This window comes from Dermochelys coriacea, chromosome 9 (assembly GCF_009764565.3).
Source record: "Dermochelys coriacea isolate rDerCor1 chromosome 9, rDerCor1.pri.v4, whole genome shotgun sequence".
Lineage (NCBI taxonomy): Eukaryota > Metazoa > Chordata > Testudines > Dermochelyidae > Dermochelys > Dermochelys coriacea.
In genome coordinates, this window is record NC_050076.1 from 6,936,825 (window position 1) to 6,959,403 (window position 22,579).

The 22,579-nt window shown below is 53.8% G+C and overlaps 1 protein-coding gene across 2 annotated transcripts; it reads left to right on the plus strand.

Moving 5' to 3' along the window:
• Window positions 1-635: 635 nt before the first annotated feature.
• PTMA (prothymosin alpha) lies at window positions 636-16,566 on the plus strand. 2 transcript variants are annotated; one of them, XM_038417037.2, is made up of 7 exons: window positions 636-829; window positions 1,010-1,295; window positions 2,592-4,831; window positions 10,161-10,232; window positions 11,039-11,135; window positions 14,302-14,375; window positions 15,749-16,566. In XM_038417037.2, the coding sequence occupies exons 3-7, from the start codon at window positions 4,787-4,789 to the stop codon at window positions 15,794-15,796; spliced, it is 336 nt and encodes a 111-aa protein (XP_038272965.1). In that variant the 5' UTR covers window positions 636-829; window positions 1,010-1,295; window positions 2,592-4,786; the 3' UTR covers window positions 15,797-16,566. The 2 variants fall into 2 exon arrangements, with proteins under 2 accessions (XP_038272965.1, XP_038272966.1); XM_038417038.2 differs by lacking the exons at window positions 636-829; window positions 1,010-1,295 and having other exon boundaries at window positions 3,038-4,831; window positions 11,042-11,135.
• The last annotated feature ends 6,013 nt before the right edge of the window (window positions 16,567-22,579 follow it).

Consider the following 22,579-nt stretch of genomic DNA (forward strand, 5'->3'; position numbering starts at 1 on the left):
TTTTTGCATTGAACCTCCCACTCATAACCCCCCCCCCCCAGGCTCCCTTTTACAACCCAGGCCAACACTCTGAAGAGAAGCAAAGCAGAGACCGGACACCCATAGGACGCCCCTCCCGCATGGCCGGAATGGCACCTCTGCTGGCTTCAAGTCCCACCCCACGGTGCTGACCTAGAAACGGTAACGGGAGCCCAGGGATGCTCAAGGCTCATCCCTCTGTTTTCCAGAGCTGCTGAGTGACAGTCGCCCCGCCCCGGCCGCTCCAAAGAGCATAATGAGAATTTCCTACTAGAAGCAGCTCATTGCCATGGAATAAATCGCTCTAGCAGCAGGATCTTTGCAGAGGATTAGAGATATGCCAACTTGCTGAGCTAGTGAAACGCTCCCCCCCGCACACACACACACCACCCTTTGCTGAAGAGGAGGTGAAACTCCTACTGCCTCTTTTGCCAACTTAATTAATTTGCCAAATTTATCACCTACCATGGAAGAGCAGCCCAGCCGTCGCTCGTCGCTTGGCAGTTCCAAGCAAAGTTCAGCCCTATAAACTTCAGTTTTGAAGCTCCCCCTCCTTTGCACACACTCCTACCCCCTCTCACCAGCATCCTCATTCCTCTCTGTTACTCGCCTCTCCTGGCGCAGGCTAGATAGAGGGGTGGGGAAGCAGTAAAAGAGCAGCTTCCTTTTACAGGCAACAGTTTTGTTGTTGTTGTTCCTCTTTGGACTGCTGAGGCATAAAATGTCAAGCTCCGTCTGTTTCTCTCTGACACACATGGGTCAGGTCATCCCACTGAGTTGGACGATTGTAACTAACCGACGTGAAACACAGGTGGGTTTCTCGCTTGGCTTGTTCTAAGGCGGCCTTCGTTTTAGTCATCAGTCCCACGCGGGGTTATTTTAAAAGTGTCCTGGTGGGAATGTCATTTGCAATTTCATATTTTTCTTTCCCAAATATTCAGAGTTTCAATTGTAATCTCTCTCTCTCTCTCTATCTCTCTCTCTCTCAAAGTGTTCTTCAGACATAGATGTCTCACCCTGAAAGAGCCTCCCCTGCCTGAGAAGGAGACACGCATGAAATGTTAACGTGAAGTTCAGCAAAGGAGCTTTATTTTCCTCAGAGTATTTGGAGAATCACCAGAGGCAATCTCTGGGCTTTGCTACTGCAGAAGGCGCTCAAAATTCCAGCTGCACTGACAACCCGCTACAACCCCAAAACCACAGTTTACTACCATGATCGGAACCGACCACTCCTCTTGGAACGTAAGACGGGCAGCCTGCGGAGACCACAGATCCTTGTATGTGCTGCTCCATCTAAATCCAACATGTAGAGATAACTACACCTGCTCTGCAGTGCTCCCGATCTGAGTGGTCACACTTTGCACCATCCTCTGCTCAGATCAATATGGAGCATCACATTCCGGGATCTGTTTTCTGAGCAGGCTACTCATAATTAACTGTTTGTATGACAGTCATCCCTTGAGGCTGAGAGCACGGTGCCATTGTGTGAGACACCGTACATACACACAGCGACAGAGTCCCTGCCTCAGAGCGCACAACCTAAATAGACAAGGTGCGAGTGGGGAAACTGAGCAGAGGCACAGAGAGGTGACATATACACTAGGTAAGGGGTTCTCAACCTTTTTCTTTCGGAGACCCCTTCAACATGCTATAAAAACTCCATGGCCCACCTGTGCCACAACAACTGTTTTTCTGCATATAAAAGTCAAAACTGGAATTAGGGGGTAATAAGCAGGGCAATTGCCCATGGTCCCATACCACAGCGGGCCCCCACAAAGCTGAGTTGCTCAGGCTTCGACTTCAGGCCCGGGTGGCAGGGCTCAGGGCCCCAGTCTTCAGCCCCATGTGGTGGGGCTTTGGCTTTCTGCCCTGGGTCCCATTAAATCTAATGCCAGCCCTGTTTGGCAGCCCCCCTGAAACCTGATTGCGGCCCCCCCCAAGGGGCCTCAGACCCCTGGTTGAGAACCACTGCACTAGGTCACACAACAGTAACGGATCTTAAAAGAGAATCCAGGTCTCCTGACCCCTAGTCCAGCGCCCTGCCCACTAGACCATGCTGCCTTCTCTAAGGCCACCTCCTTATTCAAGGTGAGACAACCATGGTGTTGTGGGCTGAACACCACAGGGGGTCATTTTAACAGTTTGTCACACCTAACCCCAACGTTGAACATTCAAGTCCCACGGGCACAATAAGGCAAAGTGGAGATGAGCACAACATTTCCAGCTAGAGGAGAAGAAGACGCTAGGAATCGGGGGCACTTTTACATCTTGTTGTGAACCTGCAGTCAGGGCTCAGGTCACCAATAGAGCTACTGCGTTTTGGGGAATGTTCCCCTGAAACAGAAGCTCTTTTCCATCCCAAAATTCAAAGTGAGTTGTTGAAATATTTAAACTTAAAACATAGTTTTGAAGTTGGCTGTTGTGTAGGATGGGTCTATCAGAAAGCCTAAAATCCACGTTAAAATAGCTTCTTTGGCAAATTTAACAGAGACAAGGAAACTGGGGGAGCAAAAAAAATGCCGGACATAAAAAGTGCTAAAAAATTCCATGCCATTCTTTTTCTTTTTAAACAGCTTTGCTGAAGTTCGGGCAGAGATGAGTGTGAGGGTCTAATCGCAGCAAATCAGAATGAATAACCATCCAAAAATAAACACAGCAGGAATCATAGAAATGCAGGGCCGGATGGGACCTCGAGAAGTCAGCAAGCCCGGCCCCCTGCGCTGAACGATTCATCCTTTGTAACGGGCTAGCCGCAAAAACTCCATTAACAGGGCTGCCTGGTTCCTTTTCCCTCTTCTCGTACAGCCCAGTGGCCGCTGAGTCCATTCCACACTGCTACGGCGATCTTGTATCCGGGTTTTCGCAACCACTCTATCGAAGACGGACAGCAGCGTCGCTCAATAAGAGGCCGCAAAGCGTCAACACAGCGTTCGCTCGGGGCTGCTAGCCAATCCGCGTCGCCTGGGTCCTATATCCCGCCTTCCGAGGACAGACACTGCCCCGGCCCAACGGCCATGTTGAGTGTGGCAGAAGCGCTGCTCCGCCCGGGGCTGCTCCTCCGCCTGCTCCCATCGCCCCATTCCTGCGACGGGCACCGGGAATTGCTTTATGAAGGTGCTGCGGTGGCGGCTCGGCCAGATCCGGCCTTCTAGAGCCCCTGGCTGGGAGGCAAAGCCGAATGGTTGCCCCATGAAGGGCTCCGGGCGCCATCTTGAGTGTGGCACGTTCCTCTCTCCCCCCCCCATTTCCCTGCCCAGCTGCCTCCATTGAGCTCAATTGCAGCTTGAAACTGGACTTTCTGCCGGTCCGACTGCACCCGGCCCAGTTGGGATGGGGCCGGGGCCGGTGACACAGTCGCAGCTTCGTGCAAAACGTGGGGAATTGCGCAAAAAAAAGAAAAAAAAAAAAGGGGGGAGGGATTTTCAAACAAAAATTGCAATGTGGCTTTAAAAAAAATGCAAAAAAAAATCTATTTCCCCTATTTTGATTTATTCCATTGTATGATATTAAGGCGGGGGGGGGGGTCTGTCCCTCTCTCTCCACCCCATTTGCAAAGTTATGGGGGGGGAGTGGTAGGGCTCTAGCAAAAGTGGGAAAAATCCTCGATGCAGGTGGGTTTATTTGTTATTCTTCACCGATTAATTTGTGTAAATTTCTTGCTTTCGGGGAAAATGAGTTTTGGGTTTAAAATGAGATTTAAAAGGATAATGCGGGATGAGAGCGTTGATACCCAGGTAGGAAAGATGCTGGATCCTCCCCTCCCCACGAAGTGTGAAATTGGGGGGAAATCGGATCTGCTTTTTTAAACTGTAATTTCCTAGGGTTTTTTTAGGAAGGGGGGAGCTTTTGTGAATGGTATGGCTGGATCGTAAAAGGTTCAATCACCACTAAGATAAAGGGAGTGTGTGGAGTGGGGAGGGATCGCTTATTCGATCGTGGATTGAAACCCCGACCTCCTCTCCCGTGAGTTGGAAAGTCCCAGCCCCGTGTGAGGTTTTTCATAGGGACTAACGCTGCTCTTGGGTTTTAATCAGCGAAAGGCGGAATACCTCCCCCCCCCGCTGCTTGCACGGGTGTAAAACGCGCAGCTGCTCTTTGCAAAGGGGGGGGGGCGCTTAATGTAGAAGCGGATTTCTTTTGCATCAACTTTTTAAATCCCCCCTCCCCTTACAGAGTGTGGGTTGCTGCTCTAATGGCAGCGGAGAGTCGGTGAAGTCGGCGGCGGCACCGCGGCTGCAGGAGAGAGACGCAGGCAGGGAGGGGGGGGGGGCGTCGGTTTCTCCTCCTGCTTAGTTCCTCTGTTCCCTTCCAGCCTCTGGGCTCAGCGCTAACAATGCAACCCAGGGCTCTGCGTTTTGCACGCGGCATGCGGAGCGACTTCCCTGCGGAGGGAGGGAGGGAAAGGAGCAGCCATGCCGTTGCCGCGCTTTGCAGCCTCTCGCGGCACTCCGCATGCTGAGGCCTGGCGCAAACTCATTGCATCCATGGGGGGGCTCTGCCGCTTTAAGCAGCCTTGCCCATTGTTTGCCCCCCGACCAATGACCGGGCCCATCTCCCCTCCGCCGGGCCAATGGGGATTGCGCAGGGGAGTGAGCGCGCCGCCCACTAATCTATATTAAAGCTAGTGGCGCCGCGTGAGTTCTCCACTGGCTCTGTCCAAAGCCATCTTTGCATTGTTCCTGCCCCGCTCCGCTCCTCCGGCAGCCGGACCTGCACTTTGCTTATTTTTATAGCAGATCTATTTTCTATACCCCGCTCCCCACGCACCATGTCAGACACAGCCGTGGACACCAGTTCTGAGATCTCCACCAAGGTGAGGCTCCAGACCCAGCTTTCCTCCGCGCCCCCCCCTCGTTTTTTCCGCTTTATTTATTTATTTTTTTACTTTGTGTGCCCCCCCCCCCGTACCGTTTTGTCTTGTGGGGAGCGGGGACCTGCTGTGGTTTGTTTGTTTTTTTTTTTCCTCTACAAGGGGTGGGGGAAGGGAGCGTGATTTGTCTCTTAAATGTTGCAAACCTAGAGTGTTTTTTTGAGGGGGGGGGCAGTTTTGTAAAGTCTTACGCTGGAGAGGTTTTGCTGTGTGTGTGTTTCGACGAGGCATTGGGTTGATGTTGCCTGTCTGGGAATCTCTCTCCATTCAAATCGCCTCGCAGCTTGACAGCCCCCCGCCCCCAATCAAACTTGGATCCCACTTTAGTCCCCCTGCCCTAGAGAGGGGAAATAACCTGCTTGGAAAGTGGTGGGAACGGATCTGGCCTGAAACTCCCACTTTTTAAGGGGGATTGATCGCAGCCCCCTTTCTTTTGAAATGAAGCGTTTGTTGGTGGGATCGGCTGGGCTGGGCATTTAAAAAAAAAAAAACAACCCATCACCCAAACAAACAAACAACCCGATCGCTTTAATTGCACGGAAATAACTTTACAACTTGGCGGAGGCGAATAATCGGAAGCGATTTCGTTGGATGGCCGGGGGTGGGAGGCGAGCCCTGACTTTGATGGGAAACGCTTGGATTTGACTGCGAATGTTTGTGGTGATCTGCGCGGGTTCTTTGTTTAATGATGCCAGGAAGCGAGCACGCCGGGCCGGCGAAATAGCGTGGCTTTCCCTCTCGGGGATCGTAGCCCCAGCTACCTGCCCGGACACCCCTCCTCCCCCAAGCCCCGCCACTTTCAGTGTCCGCCTGGCTTCCCCAGCTGAGGACGGAGCCCGGTTTCTTCCCCCCCCTTTTTTTTTTCTTTTTAAGCGGGTTAAGATCCCCATCAGGCTGCAGGGCTTTTAACTCCAGTTAAAGACCGATTAACCTTGTGGGGCAAAAGGAGGGAGGCGAAGGGAGGGACCCCGCACTGTTTTAATCGGAAGCTTAACATCGCTTGCGCTTTGTCCCCCTTTTCCCCCTTGGCGTTTGCCCTCTGAGCTGGGCTCCCCCGCGGGGGGGGGGGGGAGCTGGCGAGCAGCGGGTGTCCCATCCGCTGCCCCCTGCACGGAGGTGAAGCCTCAGGACAGAACATGGCTCGAGCGAGGGGAGATTGTCAGGGAGCCCACGCGTGCGAGTGGGGGGGAGTCCCGGGAGGGGTAGGGGTGAAACTTCCAGCCACAGCTGCGGGGGGGGGGGAGCCTCTGGCAGCGTCCGAAGTGGCCGGGCTTGGATACAGCGTAGCGAGCGGTGGATACAATGTAGCGAGGGTCACCCCACGCGGTGCCAGCCCCGCTTTCCGCTCCGGGCCGATCACTGCGGGAGGGGGGGGGGTTGCGGCCATGGTTGGATCCTCCAGCCCTATCGGGCGGGGGGGGGCGGGGGTGTCTCTGCCCCCAGGCAGGGAAGTGTGGGGAGGACGCCGCTCTGCTCTGGGCATTGGTCTGGGTTTCAAGGTGTTCCGCCCGCCGCCCTACCCCGCTTGGGCTGGGGAAAAGGTCAGCGCCCCCCGCCCCCGACAAGCGCTACAGCGGGTTACGGGCTGCGGGGCTCAGCGCGGAGCCGCCACCGGAGTCAGCAGCCCACAATCCTGCTTGCAAATTTCGTTTTCACTTCTGTTTTCCCGCTTCTGCGATTCGAGAGTCCCCGGACCCCAGCCCGCGGGGCTCTTCCCGCCCCCCGTTTCCCTTCTGCCCCCTCCCCCCCTTGCTGAACTTTGGCTCGCTCGGGTCCCAGCCGCGGTCCAGGGGGTCCCGCCCAGCGGATGCACGGGGGGTGGCTTTGCTCCCTCGCTCGCCCTCCCCCTCCAGCAGCTTGTTTCGGAGGGATCTGGGGGCGGGGGGGTGAGAATCTAGTTAACCTTCCCCTGCCCTTTGGGGGCGGGGGAAATTTCCCCCCTGCACCCCCCTCTCCCCCGGATTTGTGTAGCAGTCCCCTACGCTTCCCTCGCAGGGGTGCACTTGGGCGCGGGGGGATAGACCGGTGTCGCCCCCGCTGTGCGAGCTGCCCCTACTGCCCGGCGGAGGAAGGCTCGGGCGATGCACCCCCAAACCTTGCAGGGAGCCGGTTCTGGAGGGGGGTGGCAGCGCTTTGCACCTTCCCCAGTCCGGGTGGGGCGTTGAGTCCACTTCCCTCCCTCCCGCCCCCGTTGTGACTGCGGCCCTGGCCAGCAGGACCCCCCATCCCCGTGGGGGTCTGGCGGGGCAGCACACCAAGGGCGCGGGTCCCGCCCGCTTCACGGCGGGACACTGAAATAAACAAGACACTGAAGATTTATTCCGCCGGGTGGGGGGAGGGGTCCCAGAGCTGCCGCCTCGGCTCCCGGGCGGTGGCTCCTGCGCTGCTCGGCACCGCCCAGCATCGCAACAGCTCGCTCATCACCACGTGCTGCCGCCTCTGCGCGCCCTCGCCCGCGCGGGGCCCCATGGGACTTGGAGTTCTCTCCCCGCGGGCGGCCTTGCGCCCGAGGGCCCCGCGGAGACTACAGTTCCCGGCAAGACGCGAAGGGTGGGGCCGGCGCGCCGGCGCTGGGCCAATCAGGAGGCGCGGAGAGTGGCGCGCGGTTTGAAATGGGGCAGGGCGCGTGGTGCTGAGGAGCCGGCGCCCCCTGCTGGCGGGAGGGTTGCTGCAGCCCACAGCCCGGCCCTTTGAAGCTGGAGTAAGCCCCATTGAGTGACTCGGAGCATTGGGGGGGGTTGCAGGTGGGATTTGGGGGTCGCAGCAGACTGGCAATAAACAAATAAAATAAATGCAGCTTCCAGTTCCCTGAGAGTCCTGGGAGCGTTCAACTTTCTTTTGCAAACTGCTGATTTTACCAAAAATTGCAGCCCCTTAAAATGCATCGCACCTTGGAGTCCATGCAAACTGAGTGACTGAATGGTGTGGCTAGAACTAAGGGGGCAGGGGATTCCCCTGCAGGAGGGCAATAAATAACATAAACAAATATTCCAGAAGTACCTGGGACTGGACCAATCCACGCAGTTTGTGGAGCATATTTTTTAGCCCACTTCTAAATGATCAGTCCTGATTGTTTTATTTGATCTGTCTGTACTGGGGTCTAGCTATGACATGGCTTATGAATGCAGTTGGTTTTGATGGTTTCTAGTATCTGTTACTACTATGTTAAATGGAATATTCAAGTTCACTTTTTGGGAGTAGGAGAAGGTGGAAGCTAGGGCTTCCCTTTTACTAAACATCACTGCTATTTTATGGACAAACAGTCTTGCTACACCTATAATTGAAGGCTCCATCAAAGCATTAAAACTAAAGTAATACTGCTACATTGACTCCTCATCTGAAGTCTGGTATAAATTTGTCTATTTGCATTGGATTCGTTCTTTGGAATGTAAAAAGTTATAGTATTTCTAGCAGAGCACTGTCACCATGCAAATAAGCATGGCTTGGTAAGTCGATTATAATTGAACTGAAAGTATCTTAAATGGAACACTGATGGCTAGTGTGTCTGATTTATTAAACTAAAATTAGTCATAACATTACTGCTCCTCCTTAGCCATGAGAACCACTTGTGTTTTACGCATAACTTCTCAAAAAGGATTATGAACATAATAACTGGTGGCTTGGAAATTTTAACTATTTCATTTCTGTGTTAAACTTGGGGTATCTTAGAATTTCCTTGTAAGTCAGTTTAAAATTGTGTGCTGGCTCTTAGTAGTTATGGCATGGCAGCTTAAATGCTAGCATCTCACTCATCCAGTAATGAGTCGGAGATAGTGTAAAAACTGATGGAGTGGGTCAGTTCAGAGAAACTGCAATTTGCATGGGATTCAAATGTTAGTGGAAGGAGGAAGTAGATCTGCACTTCTGTGAGCCATGAACAGAATATTTACTTGACTAGGTGATGTCTCAGCAACAGGTGTACTAAACCCCCATGCTTCCAAGCCGTACAGGGCTAGGTCGTAGGCTTGGTGCCTTGGGATAATGCAGTCAGACTTTATTAATCCTTGCTTGATTTATCCAGATGCCTGGGTATCTGAAAGGCTTAAGTAGTCCACTGTTGTAATACATCTGTGCTCTTGACCGAATAATCCAAAGGTTATTTTAATCCAAATAAAAAGAGAGTGATGGCCCTATTAATCAGGGCTGGCCATGCTGTGACAATGACATAGGTTGACATGAGGAAGTGACACCGACTCTGAGAGTGAAAGTGACACGCTTCCTTCCAGGCTGGGGGGCTTGCGGAGACACCACCAAAAAAAAAAAAAACCAGGTTTGCTGCTGCAGCAGAGGTAGGAAGCTGCCAAAAAGTTTCCAACACCTCATGGTCTTTGTTCAAGGCAGACTGCATGGCTGCCCTGCAACTCTGGTGAAAGGCCTCTTAACTTTCCTTGGCAGGGGTAATAACTTCTCTCGTGGCGAGCAGGATCTAGCTGCAGCTGATGCAGTCACATAAGGGGAGGATGATGCAGACTCGGGTGGCAGAGCGTTGTGCAGGAACAAAAAAGTTGGATCCATTCAGCCTGTTTGCCTAGTGACTTGGCATGACATCTTGACAGTGATCAATAGCAAAAACATATGGGCGCTTGCTCTCTCCTGCCTGTGCTTGCGGTTCGGATTTGAACTGATCTAGCAGTGTTAAACCTAACAGCGCCATGTTCCTTGGAGTAATGTGGAAAAAATCGCTGTCTTCCTGCTGTTTGACTAAGAGTCTTGAGATTTATCCTGGAGTTTCCACTCTGTGACTACAAGTAAGAGCAAGCCGGTTGTGGGAGACACCACAGGCTCTGCTAGTAACAATTTGGGCTCAGTTCTCTACCCTTCCTTGTTGTGAAGACAGCAAGTGGCTGTGCGAGTTTGCAGACCCTGGGTGACTGATTCTGTAATTCAGCGCACGCCAAAGGGCTATCAGTGGGAATGCAGCCATTTCCCCTGAACACGATAAGGTGGGAAACGAGCCAATGCTTTGGCTGCAAAGCAGACGTAGGAGACCAGCTCTTTATGTTTGTAAGATCCTGGGAGTTCCTAAGTTAAATGTAGCCACCTTTTGCTTTAATAAAGTGTAGTAATACAGACTTAAAATCTCTCTCTCTCCCCCTAGTTCCAACCCCTGCAACAACTGCCCAGAACAAGTTGCTTGTGCAAGGGATGTGAAGGGGAATTGTCTCCCAGGCCTTTCTTCCCCCCCCCCCCCCCCCGCCCCTTTTAACTTTCCTACCATGAGCATTGTAGGCTGGAATCCTGGTGACTCATTGGTTATTTTTGTTCCTTTAAGGATCTAAAAGAGAAGAAGGAAGTTGTGGAAGAGACAGAAAATGGCAGAGATGCACCAGCCAATGGCAATGCTGTAAGTATCGCTAGACCAGCCTTGGGAGATGGCCCTTTGCTTGCTGATGTTCCTGTGGACTCATTCTCTGGCATCCTCTGGGAGGAGGAAACGTTCCATGCAGCAGCACACTGCTGTGTAACCCCGTTGTGAAAGCAACATGCTGGTACAGTTTCAGAGTCAGTGAAAGCCTCCAGCCCATGGGCTATTTCTAGGTGTTCAGGGGTGGGAGGAGAGGTGTGGTGGGAGCTTTTGGGCTGACTCTTACATCCCTCAGAGAAATGTGTGTCTTCAGTGCCGCCTCCTTCTAGAAGCCATCGTTTGGTTTGAAAATGTGGCAAACAGATGGGTGGGAAAAGCCTGGTACACAAGGAAATCTGGGGTTTGCTTGTTTGTTTTTGTTTTGTTTTTTCTAAAACCTGCCAGAGCGAAACTGACAATGCTGCCTATTAATCTGACACGATGTCACAATAGACTTTAGATTCCTGTTTGAGGCTCAAGATGCAGCCGCCACATTACTGTAAAATTTAAGTCCTTCATCTTTGTTTCTGCGTGAAGCGTAGACAGACTGGGGAACAGCCTTGAAGTGAAAACACACGTAGCTTGCATGTCAGCCAGTGGGCACCTGCTACAAAAGCTGAGGGAGGGAGCCAGGCAGGGGCCTGTCTCCTCAACTTGCAGTTGCTGGATGGGTTCCTAGATCGCTTGATCTCGGGCTGTGGCTCTGTACGTCTTTGGGGGGGGGGGGGAGTGGGAATGGAATGGGGAGGCGAGCCATTTCCCTCCATGCATTTTTTTTTTTTAAGTGAGTGTCTTGTCTTGACAAGGAGAACGAGGAAAACGGAGAGCAGGAGGCTGACAACGAAGTAGACGAAGAGGAAGAAGAAGGTGGCGAAGAAGAGGACGAGGAGGAAGAGGGTGATGGTAACTTTTCACCCTGCTTTCTCACCTTAGAGTAGCCAAATCCGGCCCTTATAGGGAACCCTTTGGCAAGAGGCTTGAGTTACTGCACGTGGCCCAGGAGTGCCAGGAGCAGCATCTCCCCCTTGTGGCTGCTGTGGGGCAGTTCTCCGCCTGCTGCAACTGAGGGTTTAGCCGGCCTTGTATTGTCCCTCCCCTGCCTCCTAGCGGCCCCGCTCTGCCAGCCCGGGTTTGGATTTGTTTCCAGTGAAATCTGCCCCGGAGTTGGTTCGAACAGGCTGAGTACCGATCGCTCCCCATTCTGGCCGTGCTGTGTCGCGCAGAGGCCCTGAGTAAACACTTTCGCTCGTAGTGCGTAGTTGAAAAACCTGCCCTCGATCCCAGGAGCTGTGCAGGTACCAGCGAAACGGCAAACCGATGTCAGCTGCGCGTGGCGGGCGAAGGCACAGTCTGACTGGCCTGACCTGGCTGGGGAATGAGCCAGGCGGGCGAAGAGCAGAGCGCAAAGGAGGTCGATGCCACTCTCGTGCTGTCCGCACAATCATACTCACTTCCCAGGCGAATGATTCATGCTAAGCAATTGGTTCCACTTAAGCAGATGCATGAACCTTTAGCTTTTTCCTGCAGTGCATCTTATCTGCAGCTAGAACAGGAGCAAATGGCTCACTTAAACTTTTTCAGAATGTCTCCCCTTGCAGCTCCCAGCTCCCTCTGGTTTCCTAGCGTAACCCAGCCTTCAGGCAGGCGTCAGTGGACCACCAGTCACTTCCCTACCTGCTTCCCTTTTCAGCCTCCCCGCTCCTTTTCCAAGACTCACTTGGCTGAATAACACCATCTATTTTTATACCCCATTAAGGCTGGGAGGAGGTTGCGAACCATTATTAGCAAACCATGCCCCTTGAGCTCAACCTGAAACAAGTCTTTTGATTAGCTATTCCTGGTTAATCCCCTGCAATCTTGGGCGGCAGCACTTGGGTTGTGCTGGGCGTGAGGTTTGAGGCCAGGAATTGAAGGCCTTTAAGCAAGCCCCTGTTTGAATAAAGGAAAGTCTGGGCTCCTGGCAGCAGCCCTGGGAGGATAAGGGGGACACGGCGCTCTCAGTATAGCAACTGGTTCTTGGATAGCTCACTGGAGATACACGGGCAGCCTCGGCCTTGCAGGATGGAGGTTTAACCCTTGGAGTTGAATTTCACCCCAGCCTTGTGGAAGCCTGGGCCATCTGCCTTTTCCAAGAAACCCATGAAGGGCTGCCTGCTACTTCTGGGTGGTTTGCAGAACTGGGCTTCGCTGCGGGTGTGGGGCATTGCTTAGGTACCGTAGTGGTGAGCATGATGCAGCCCCCTCTGCTGTCACCCCCACCCCTCAAAAAAGAGCATGGATACAATGCGGAGCATTGAGCCATCTGCGCCCTGCTCCATGGTTAACGCCTGACATGGGGAGGGGGGAAGAGGGAGGCGCTCTTCGAGGGGGGGGTTAAGTCATGTCTTTCCAGCCTAACCCCCGGTAATCTCTGCGTGAAGGAGGTTCCTAAGGGGCTGATCCGAGCAGTCTAGGCATTGCATAGGAGAGAGAAAAGCCAGTAAGGGCGGCCAATGACTCTCTTGCCTCCTGTTGGTTTGAAACATTGGGAACTAAACCTCAGCCCAAAGTCATCAAATCTCTATTTAAAGATCCCCTGCGCCCCCACCCCCCCGCCCAGCCCATCATTTGCTTTGCTTAAAGAAGCTCAGGCAGCTAAATATGCCCCCAATCAGCTTGACTGCAGTCACATGATCCACCCAAGTAACCCAGTGCGTGAGCTCGCTGGCGAAGTGTTGAGCCATCACTTGCAGCTAATCTGGCAGCTCCAGAAGCTCGGGCGATGCTGGGTCTGAGCGTATGCTGGCAGGGGGCAGGCGGGTGGGCGTGCCGGGCAGATGACCCTAATCCCCAGCTGTCTATACGTGCAGCTCGTGGTGACATTTAAAGCCAGCTTACTGGCCTGAACGCTGTCAGTTTAGCTGGGCCTCCCATTATGCAAAGGACTTAGGTTGGTCTGCAACCAGGCTTTCCTCTCCCAAATCTCACGCCCCTCCCGGTTGGACTCGGGCGCCGTAGACAACATTGTTCTGATCCACTGGCCAATTTGAGCTCAAAGTGGGTCACGTCTGACTCTCTCCCTGGAAGGCTGTGGCCTGTCAGCAGAATTTGTTGGCCGCTCTGATAATTAGAATGTGTTCTGACTCAGAACTAATGCGTTCTGGCGCTCTTAACTCATTAAAGATGGACTAATAGCTGCAAAGAGAAGCAGAAGTAATCTGGAGCAGTTAGAACAACCGCTAGGAAAGGCTTTTTATATATATATATATATATATATATATATATATATATATATATATATATAATAAAAAGCGAATTCAGTGCTAGTCGCTCTATCCACATAAGGAGTGGGGGGAGAGGTGGCCAAGCCTGGGGCTCCCGGCCCTGCCAATGCGCCCCACTCCAGATGTGGAGGGGACCATCTCTAGTATCCAGGTGGCCCACTCAACTCTTGGCCCCTCTGCTGAGACCCCCCCTACCCCCAGAAAAGGGCCATGCGATGAGGATTTTGCAGCCCAGGCACCTGCAGCGATCGGCATCGGGACCCCAAGCAGCTGTCAGGCGGTAACTGCTCAGCTAGGATGCAGCTGATTTTGAACTAGTCGTATAGCGGCCTTGTCTCCTATTCCCAGCTGCCATCTTTTGTAATCATCCCCACCCTTCTCGTCCCACCCCTGCACGGCGGACATGTTGATCTGGTGTCTGGCTGCACAAGCCAGAGCCCGAGGGTGTCTGATGCCAGCCGAGGGCAGCGTGTGTCAGACCTTGCAGCGCGGGCAGGAGGGCTGTTCTGGGCGTTGCAGAGGAGCTGTGCCACGAGCTGCTGGCTGTCGGAGGGGGGCCCCGCGCAGCCTGGCACTGGGCAACGTGTACGAAGAGCTGGTGCTGCCCTTGAACGTCCGAGGAGCAGAAGGACAAGCCCTGAGCTTGTCCCCGTAAGGGTCAGGTTCCCATTCCAGCGGGTCTCTGCCTAGTCTGGCACTTTCCTTGACTGCCTGCCAGCCCCTGTGTCCTTTCCACGTCAGGCTGGACCAGTGTGAAGCTGCCACCAAAGGCTCATGTTCCCTGTTCTCCCTGCCCCCCACTCCAGGTGAGGAAGAGGACGGCGATGAAGATGAGGAAGGCGACGCACCCACAGGCAAACGGGCAGCTGAGGATGACGAGGTAGGTGGGGTGCATCAGGCTGTGAACCAAGGAGAACAGCCAGCACTACAGCACCTGGACTCTCTAGCTAGCCGGGAGCCCTCAAAGCTACTCAGATGGCTGGGAGAGGAGGGGGATTGGCAACAGTGGCGCTGGGTGCTCTGGGAAACCCTGGGGTGGATTACAGAGGGCTGGGCAGCCAGCTCCCAGCATTGTCCTCGATTTGTCAAGTCCTGATGAGTGTGGGAGCTGTAGCGCTCTGCTAGAGAGGAGGGGTGTGTGTGTGTGTGTGTGTGTCCCGCGTGTGCGCTTGGTTCTGCACACAGCCAGGCTGCACATGGGGGAGGCGGGCGCTTGCCTGAACTTTGGGTGCCTTTCCACGCTGCACCTGCTCTCCTCGTGCTTGGCTCTGGTGTCTGCTCTGACTATTCGGCGCGCACTTGGTTTCCAGCCAGACACCAAAAGGAAGAAAATGCTGGGAGCCTCTGGGGGTTGGGGGTGAATAGGTGCTTCCTGGCGAGGGGGGGTGTCTCACTTGGTATCCAGGGGTATGTCTACACCGCACGTTAAGTCTGGGTTCTGATTCAGATTTGAGCCTAAGCCCCTCTTCTGTTACACACAAGTCAGTTCGAGTCTCAGCAAGCAGCCAGGTCCTAGCACCCTGTTGTGGGGTGGGGAGGGGGTGGGTGGGTCAGAGCCTGATTTCCACTCGCTGGGGGCCAAGCCCTGTCATTTTGCAGTGTGGATGCAGCTCGAGCTGCAGACCCGAGTCAGGAGGTCCGCAGGGGGCAGGCTGTGTTTCAAAGGGACCTGGTCACTGGTGGGGGAGGTGGGATGGAGAGGCACAGGCAGGCAAGGAAGATAATTGGGCTATTAACTCCTTATCCCTGGAGGGAGAGGAGACCTAAACCCCTGCCACTATGAGCAAATGTCAAATCCCTTATTGCTGGCCCTGGCTCCACGGGGCATGTACAGAGGAGTTTAGCTTCCAAGCTGAGAAGCCCTGATTCACTACACAAACGTCGCCCATGCTGGGCAGATGCAGCCAGCGATGTGCTGGTGGCCCTGCAGGTCTCAAGCTCCCTAGCAGTACCAGCAGGAGGTGCTGGGTGAAAGAGAAGCCAGGCTGGCAGGGATGAGCCCCCTGCCTGAAACAAGGCTACGCTGCAAATCGTGGCTTTGCCTGTCTACCCATGCAACTGCAGGGCTGACCCCAAGTATAGCCAAGCCCGAAGGGATGAGCGCTCCACCCGCCTTACGCGCTTAAAGGGGCTCTGGCAGAATTTCCCCGGACAGCTCCCGGCATCCCGTGAAATCCGCACTTCCCCTGTGCCACCTGGCAAGGCTTGTCGCTGGCGCCCACCCAGCCCCCTAACACCTCTGCTCTTCCCCAGGACGAGGACGTCGATCCCAAGAAGCAGAAAACCGACGAAGATGACTAGGCAGCACATATATATATATTTTTTTTTTAAATAAGGAGAAAAACAAAACAAACAAAAGGCCAGCGCGACCTGTTCACTTTCAACTTCCAGTCGCAACACCCCCCCCCCCCCCCCCCCGCCATGGTCACCCTCCCCAAGTAGAGCGAACCTGCCTGCGATGCCGACGCCACTCGGAACGAATGCCCGAAAAGATTCCCCCCCACCTCCCATCAGTGGGGCGAGAACCCCTCTTTCCCCAGCACCGAAACTTTGAGGCCCTGCTTTCTTTCTTAAAAATACTTTAAAGGAGAATTTGTTTGTATTTTTTATTTACATTTTATATTTTTGTACATATTGTTAGGAGGTCAGCCATTTTTAAGTGATCTCGGATTGACCAAATGGGGGGCTTTGAAGTGTGTCTCTCTCTCTCTCGTTACCCATCTCTGACTTTACTTGTGGTGTGACCGCGTCCCAACAAACCATTCTCCTGAAGGAGAAAAAACGACCTTGTAAAAAAACAAAAATGCAAAAAAAAAAAAAAAATTTACAATCTTATTCTGAGCATTCCAGTAACTTTTTTTGTGTATGTCCTTTAGCTGTACTATAAGTCGTGGGTTTGTATGAGATGGCAAGGCCAAAGATAAAAGGGTTTTTTTTTCTGTCTATGAAGTTGCTGTTTGTTTTTTATTTTATTTTATTTTATTTTTTTTTTTGGCCTGTTTGATGTATGTGTGAAACAATGTTGTCCAACAATAAACAGGAATTTTATTTTGCTGAGTTGTTCTAACGAAGCTGGCTCCCAATCGCTGGTTTGTTTTTTGGTTTTATTTTTTTAAGTTGATTTGATTTGTCTGATCAGAAGCTGGGCCGGGCCGGAGAGGGAATTTGATGGCGGGATTTTGCTGGGCGCTCCAGGCCTTCCCTGTATTCAGTTAGCTTCCTAGATTCCAAGACCAGATGATGGTCTAGTCTGAGCTGTATAACGCAGGTCCATAGAACTTCCCAAATTCCTAGAGCAGATCTTCTAGCGAAACATCCAATCTTAAATTAAAAATGGCCAGTGAGGAGAATCCTCACCTTGGAAAATCGTTCCAGTGGTTAGTTATCCTCCTTGTTAAACATTTGTGCCTTATTTCCTGTCTGAGTTTGTCTGGCTTCAACCTCCAGCCTTTAGATCATGTTAAGAGACCCTACCCTGCTAGCATGAAGAGCCCATTATGAAATACTTATTCCCCAGGTAGGTACTTACAGGCTGATCAAGTCACCCCTTAAACATCTCTATAAGAGAGCCCTTCCCTTCTGTGAGTGTCTCCCGGCTGAGGATCCTAGCATCTAAACGCTAGCCACTCCCTGGGAGGGAGAAACCCTGGCATGGTTGTGGAGGTTAAATGCCCTCTTGATGGGAAAGAGACATGATTTCAGAGGTACTCCTCTCCGGACTTAGGCCTAGCTCCTCAAAGCTATTTAACTCCCAGGGGAATTGGATCCCGAAGTACCTTTCAGGAAGTGCTCCTCAGCTGCCCCAAAGGATGAACTAATATATTCACTGCAAGGGCTCTGGTCTTTCAGCCGAGCAGCCTGCTTGCTTAAGCATTTTCTAGCTGGTTTCTGGGTTAGTAGGACAGGAGTCATCAGGGGACTCACCAGAAGCAGTGCTAGAAGAACATCTGGGTGAGTGTTTAGAGCAGGGGGTCTCCCTGCAGAAGCTGTTCAGCAATTCCCAGTCACGGGAGGTGGTAGCTTCGAGAGCGGGAAGGCTCCGCAGGCTGGCCATTACGGACATGTGAATCCCAGTAAAGCTGCCAGCTTCTCCAGGGTAGTTTCTTTGGCAATTGCAAGAGGCCTGGCACTGGGCAAGAGCATATTTAAAGGTATGGACACCATCCATCCACCTAACCCTGCCTGTAGTTTGCACTCGGTTTAATCTGCCTGTCACTGCGGAGTGTTGGACTCCCCAGCGGCCTCTGGCTAGGGTTGTTTCTCCTTTAAGGTCCTGGTGTTTCTATAGGGTGCAGGGGTTGGGCGTGGGAATAGCACTCAGCCCATCCTGGGAGAGGCACAGAGCTGGCTGTGGTAGGGGAGAAGCAGCTGGAGTGCAATGGGGTTGCAGAGTCAGCCACAATAGGACTGTGAGCACTTTCATGGGATCACGTCCTAGAGTGGCTTTCTGAATGACTTTGTAGGACAAGGAAGGAGTTTTAAAAAACCCCAGCAATCTCTAACCTGCAGCCTATCTCTGCTGCTTTGCTCTAACTTCCCTCCTCCCGGGTTTTACAGCCAGGAATCGCTCAGCCTCCATCACCAGCTGAGCTTAACCAGGTGGGCCGAGCGTTCGTGAGAACTCTCCCCGGTGGGGAAACATGTTCTCTGTCTGAACTGGGCCAAGCCAAAACTAGGAGATGTCCCCCCTGCTATGTAATCTTAGTTCCTGGCTTTGTATTGCATCCTCAAGAGTCAGTGAAAAAGACCATGGAGCATGCTGCAGCAGTTTTAGCTGGTTGCAAGGGTTACTACCTCCTGTTAGTTTTAAGGAATCCAGCTGACCAACGTTCTGCACCTGAGTTGCTCTACACTTACACTGATGTTACTGAGCTAAAAGTCTGGACCATTGTCCTGAATCACTTGCCTAATTGCACCAGCAGCTGGTATGCAGCATTGTGGCAGTGTCTATCCCAAGATCTGAGACAAGGTGGGAAAGGACTGACTTTATTGGACTGACTTCTGGGGTGAGAGGCAAGCTTTCGAGCTTACACAAAGCTGGTCTTCAGGCCTGTCTTTCTCACTCAGCGGGATTTGCAATAGCTGGTTTTCATACCAGCTTTGCAGGCTTTTTCCTCTCAGGCTGGGCTGGCTATGTCCAGCCACCTTAGTCTCTAAGGTGTCACAAGGACTCTGCTTTTTTTTTTTACTTACTACCCTGGCTCTTTGAAGGATGATTAGCAGGAATGAAGGGTGATTGATTGGTGGGTTTTCCACTCTCCACCTGAATGGCTGCTTTGACCTGATATGGCTTGCATTGGCAATGGGGGCAGGGGCCAAAACTATGCACCAAAATGGAACTGGCAAACAAGGAGTGTAGGGACCCCAGCTTTGTCCCTTGAAGTAGCTGGGAGCTTACTGCAAAGACTTGGGCTGGGGAAGCTGGGTTGGAGGTGGAAGCGCTAAACCGCTACAGGAATAATAGATGTTTGAAGTGAGCAACAGACAGCACATCCTGTGCACAGCGGAGGGGCCCTACAACACAATCAGCCAGCCCATGGCTCCTCCTGATGCCCTGTTGAAGGCTCTGACTTTTGGTGGATGACCAGTGTAACCCGGATCTTCTCTTTCCCGGTAGAGCCGGGGAGAGACTTACCATCTTAACCCTTTGGAGACTGCAGACAGAGGGAGCAGCTGGTGGAGACCTGGCTCAAGGCTGGGCTAGCTCTCGCCTTGGCTGTCAGTGCCTTGGCTGTCCTGCCTCTGACAAAAAGCGGGTCGTCCCTTTGAGGGCCATGGCTGTGTGCACATCAGGAATAAAAGATGGAGGCAGAGCTCTGGAACCCAGCCCTGACGCGAGGCTGGCAGCAGCGGGCCCCAGACAAGGTTAAGGCAAAGTGTGAGCTGTCCAAAGGATCTTACCCGTCTCTGGGCCTTTAAACGCTGCAGTGAAAGAGAAGGCAAAGTCAGACCATGGGGCAGCTTTCAGGCAATGACCCTGGTTTCTAATGCTTCAGCCCCCTCAAGCTCAGGGGCTGCTGGGGCTTCCATCACTCCACCCAAGCTGCAATGGGTTTAGCCTCACCGCACCCTGGTGAAGGGCCTTATCTCCATTTTACCAATGGGGGAACTAAGGCCCAGATCTTCAAAGGGGCTTAACTTCTGCTGACCTCAGGGACTAGCCAAGGGTTGGCCAGGGTGCCTGTGGCCATGCTGGGAACTGAACAGAGGTCTCCCATGTCCATGGCTGGTGCTCTAATCACTGAACCGTCCTCCCCCTGCCATTTGCACAAGGATCTCTCTTTACAAATGTGGGTGAGTTTAACCCCCAGAAGTACATCGGTACCATCCACCCCAAGAACAGAGGCAGAGTGAGGAGCTCAAGGCCACACGGTGACAGAGGCGGGAATGGAACCCAGGAGACCTGCTCCCCAGTCCTGTGCTTTTAGGGACCGTGCTTCTCGAGCTGGGGATTTTCGCTAGGGCTGCATGGACGGAGTTTACAGGGATGCCAGTCCTGGCCCCGCAGGAGGTTTGAACTCATGGCTCTGCGCACGGAGCAGGCACAGCCTGTGTTTATGGCTGTGCAAGGTAAAATATGCCCATAAGCTTCCGGCTCTATAGAGCGTGGGTGGAGTGAAGCGCTGGCGCGCCACAGAGCCCCTGTGGTCCTGCCACTTCCCTGCACTCTGAGCTGCTTGCTTCATATTAACAAGGGGTTAAATGGGGGCTGGGAACCTGAGCTGGCACAGAGCCAGTGCCTGGCCAGGTTACTGTCCAAGGTCGCCCTTGCGAAAGGGAGGCTTTGTCTGCATGGTGAATTTGCCCAGATCCTATCGATCCATGACCAGCCCCCAGTGCAGCTGCCCTCCTGTAAACCTGCACTGTGGAGAAAGGAAGTGATATTTACCCCAGGGGAGCGCTGCAGGCATAAATCCTGGCTTGGCTGGCCTGCAAAGGGGTTTGCCCCAGTGCAGCTACCCCAAGGGCTGGAATCAGGGCAAATCCCCCGTGCAGGCAAGGCACAAGACATGGTCATAAGGCGTCGACAACTGGGGAGGGAGGGGAACCGGTTGTGGGGGGAGGAATGAGAGACAGTAGCGGCTGCGACGAAACCGCTGAGTTTATGAACCTCCACGAGAAGGGGGGAGTGAAACAATCCTATGGGAGTGAGATCGCGAACGTCTGCTCGAGCCCAGCCTGAAGGCCAGCTGCCCCTGGTCCACCACTTTCGCCCAGCCTGCCCACTGTCCCCAGCTCACCGCCCTGCCAGCCAGCTGCCCTCGGCCCACCACCCTCGCCCTGCCGGCCCACCATCCTCATCCAGCCAACCAGCTGCCCACCACCCTTGCCCTGCCCCCCCCCCAGTCCCCACTGCCCTCCCCTCCCAGCCTCACAGTCAGGCTCTTCCGGCCAAAGCTGCCTTGTATGCGAGGGGCTAACGGCCCCCGGGGGTGCGTACTGCGGGGCAGACTTGGCGTTGCTAATTGCCATGAGGGGGGAGCTCTCCTCCCTCAACCATTCCCCTCAGTCCTGCCCCCCCAGCCAGGACCAACAGGAGGTAATCTGGGGGGAACCTCTTGACACCCCCAAACGAAGCCCACTGGCAGTACCTCCAAGGCAGCTGGGCCAAGCTGTAACCGTAACAGCCTGTGCCTCTTTCCCAGCCAAGCGCAATGGCTGGGCAGCTTGGGAAGGCTCCTCCCCCCACATGTGTGTCCCTCCTGGGGTGTCCGGGAACACATGCAGACCAGCCCTTTGCACACCACGGGCAGAGAGAAGCCCTGAGATGAAAGGGCCCAGAGGAAGCCTCCGTTAAATTGGTGGCAGGGGACTCTCCTCCCGCTCTGCCTCTCCTGCCACGGATCTCCAGGTGCGTCACTGAGCCTCATGGCCCCATGGGAGGGAAGCAAGTGTTTTAATTGCCATCCTACTGGTGGGGAAACTGAGGCACACCACAGCGAGGTGACTCGCCCAAGCTCACAAAAGAAAACAGTGGCAGAGTCGGGAATAGAACCCAGGCGTCCTGACTGCCCCTCCCCCACCCCATTTCAATCACAGGGGCCTGCCCAGCTGGCCATGGGCAGTGGCCCTTGCCACAATCCTGGGCTTTTGCAATGAGGCTGGGTGCCACAAGGGGGCCTGACAAGGCTCTGAGTCTAACCTCTCGAGGGGGGGTGAGGAGGGCACCGTGCCCCTGCCAGGTTAGCAGAACATTACGTAGTCACAGCTTCTGTAGGCAGAGCTCAGTGCACGCACAGCAAGCTCCCAGCATCCCTCCAGTCCCCCCTCCGGGCCACCCTCCCATCCCCCTCTCTTTCAGGGACTCCTTGCAACCCCCTGCGCCCACCCCAACCCTCATACCAGGGGCTCTGTGTGTCCCCCATGCCCCCTCCCCCAGTGCCATTCACCCCTCTCCCCCCAGAGCAGAGTGTCCCATTGTCCCCTTCACCCCAGGGCCCTGTGTGCCCCCCTCATGCCCTTTACCCATCTTCATTCCAGCCCGCCTCCCAGGTCCCTGTTTTCCCCTCCCTATCTACCCTGCCTCCCCAGGGCCCTGCATCCCCACCCACCCCCCAAGTCCCCCCAACCCAGTCCCTGTTCCCTTATCACCATGACTCCCCATCACCCCAGTTCCTTGTGGGTTCCTGCTTTCCCCACCACCCCATTGGATCCCGGCAGGCTGTCGAGTTGAGTTCGGACTTCTTTTTGTTCGGCCAATAAATCTTCCGTGGAGGGTTTCCACCCCAAATACTCAGGAGAGCCAGGGGAATGGATAGAGTTCCTGGAGGATAAAGGGTGAGACCTGCAGACCCAGCATAGACAATCTGGCTTTCCCCACTGGCGTGTCAGTGAGCAATATTTATAAAGCACCTTCCATCCAAAGTATCCAACCAATTGATTGCAAACTCTAGACATAGAATGAGGTGAGTTAACCCACCCCTGAAGTGCAGCCACCTCTGGGGTGGAATACAACAGCTGTTTAACAACCACACGGCGATGCTCCACAGCAGAATTTAGTGCACTGCATCCAATGAGAGCTGCAGGGGAGAAATTGGTCAGCAGAATAGAACCGCCTTCCTCTCCGTTCCCATCCCATCTGGC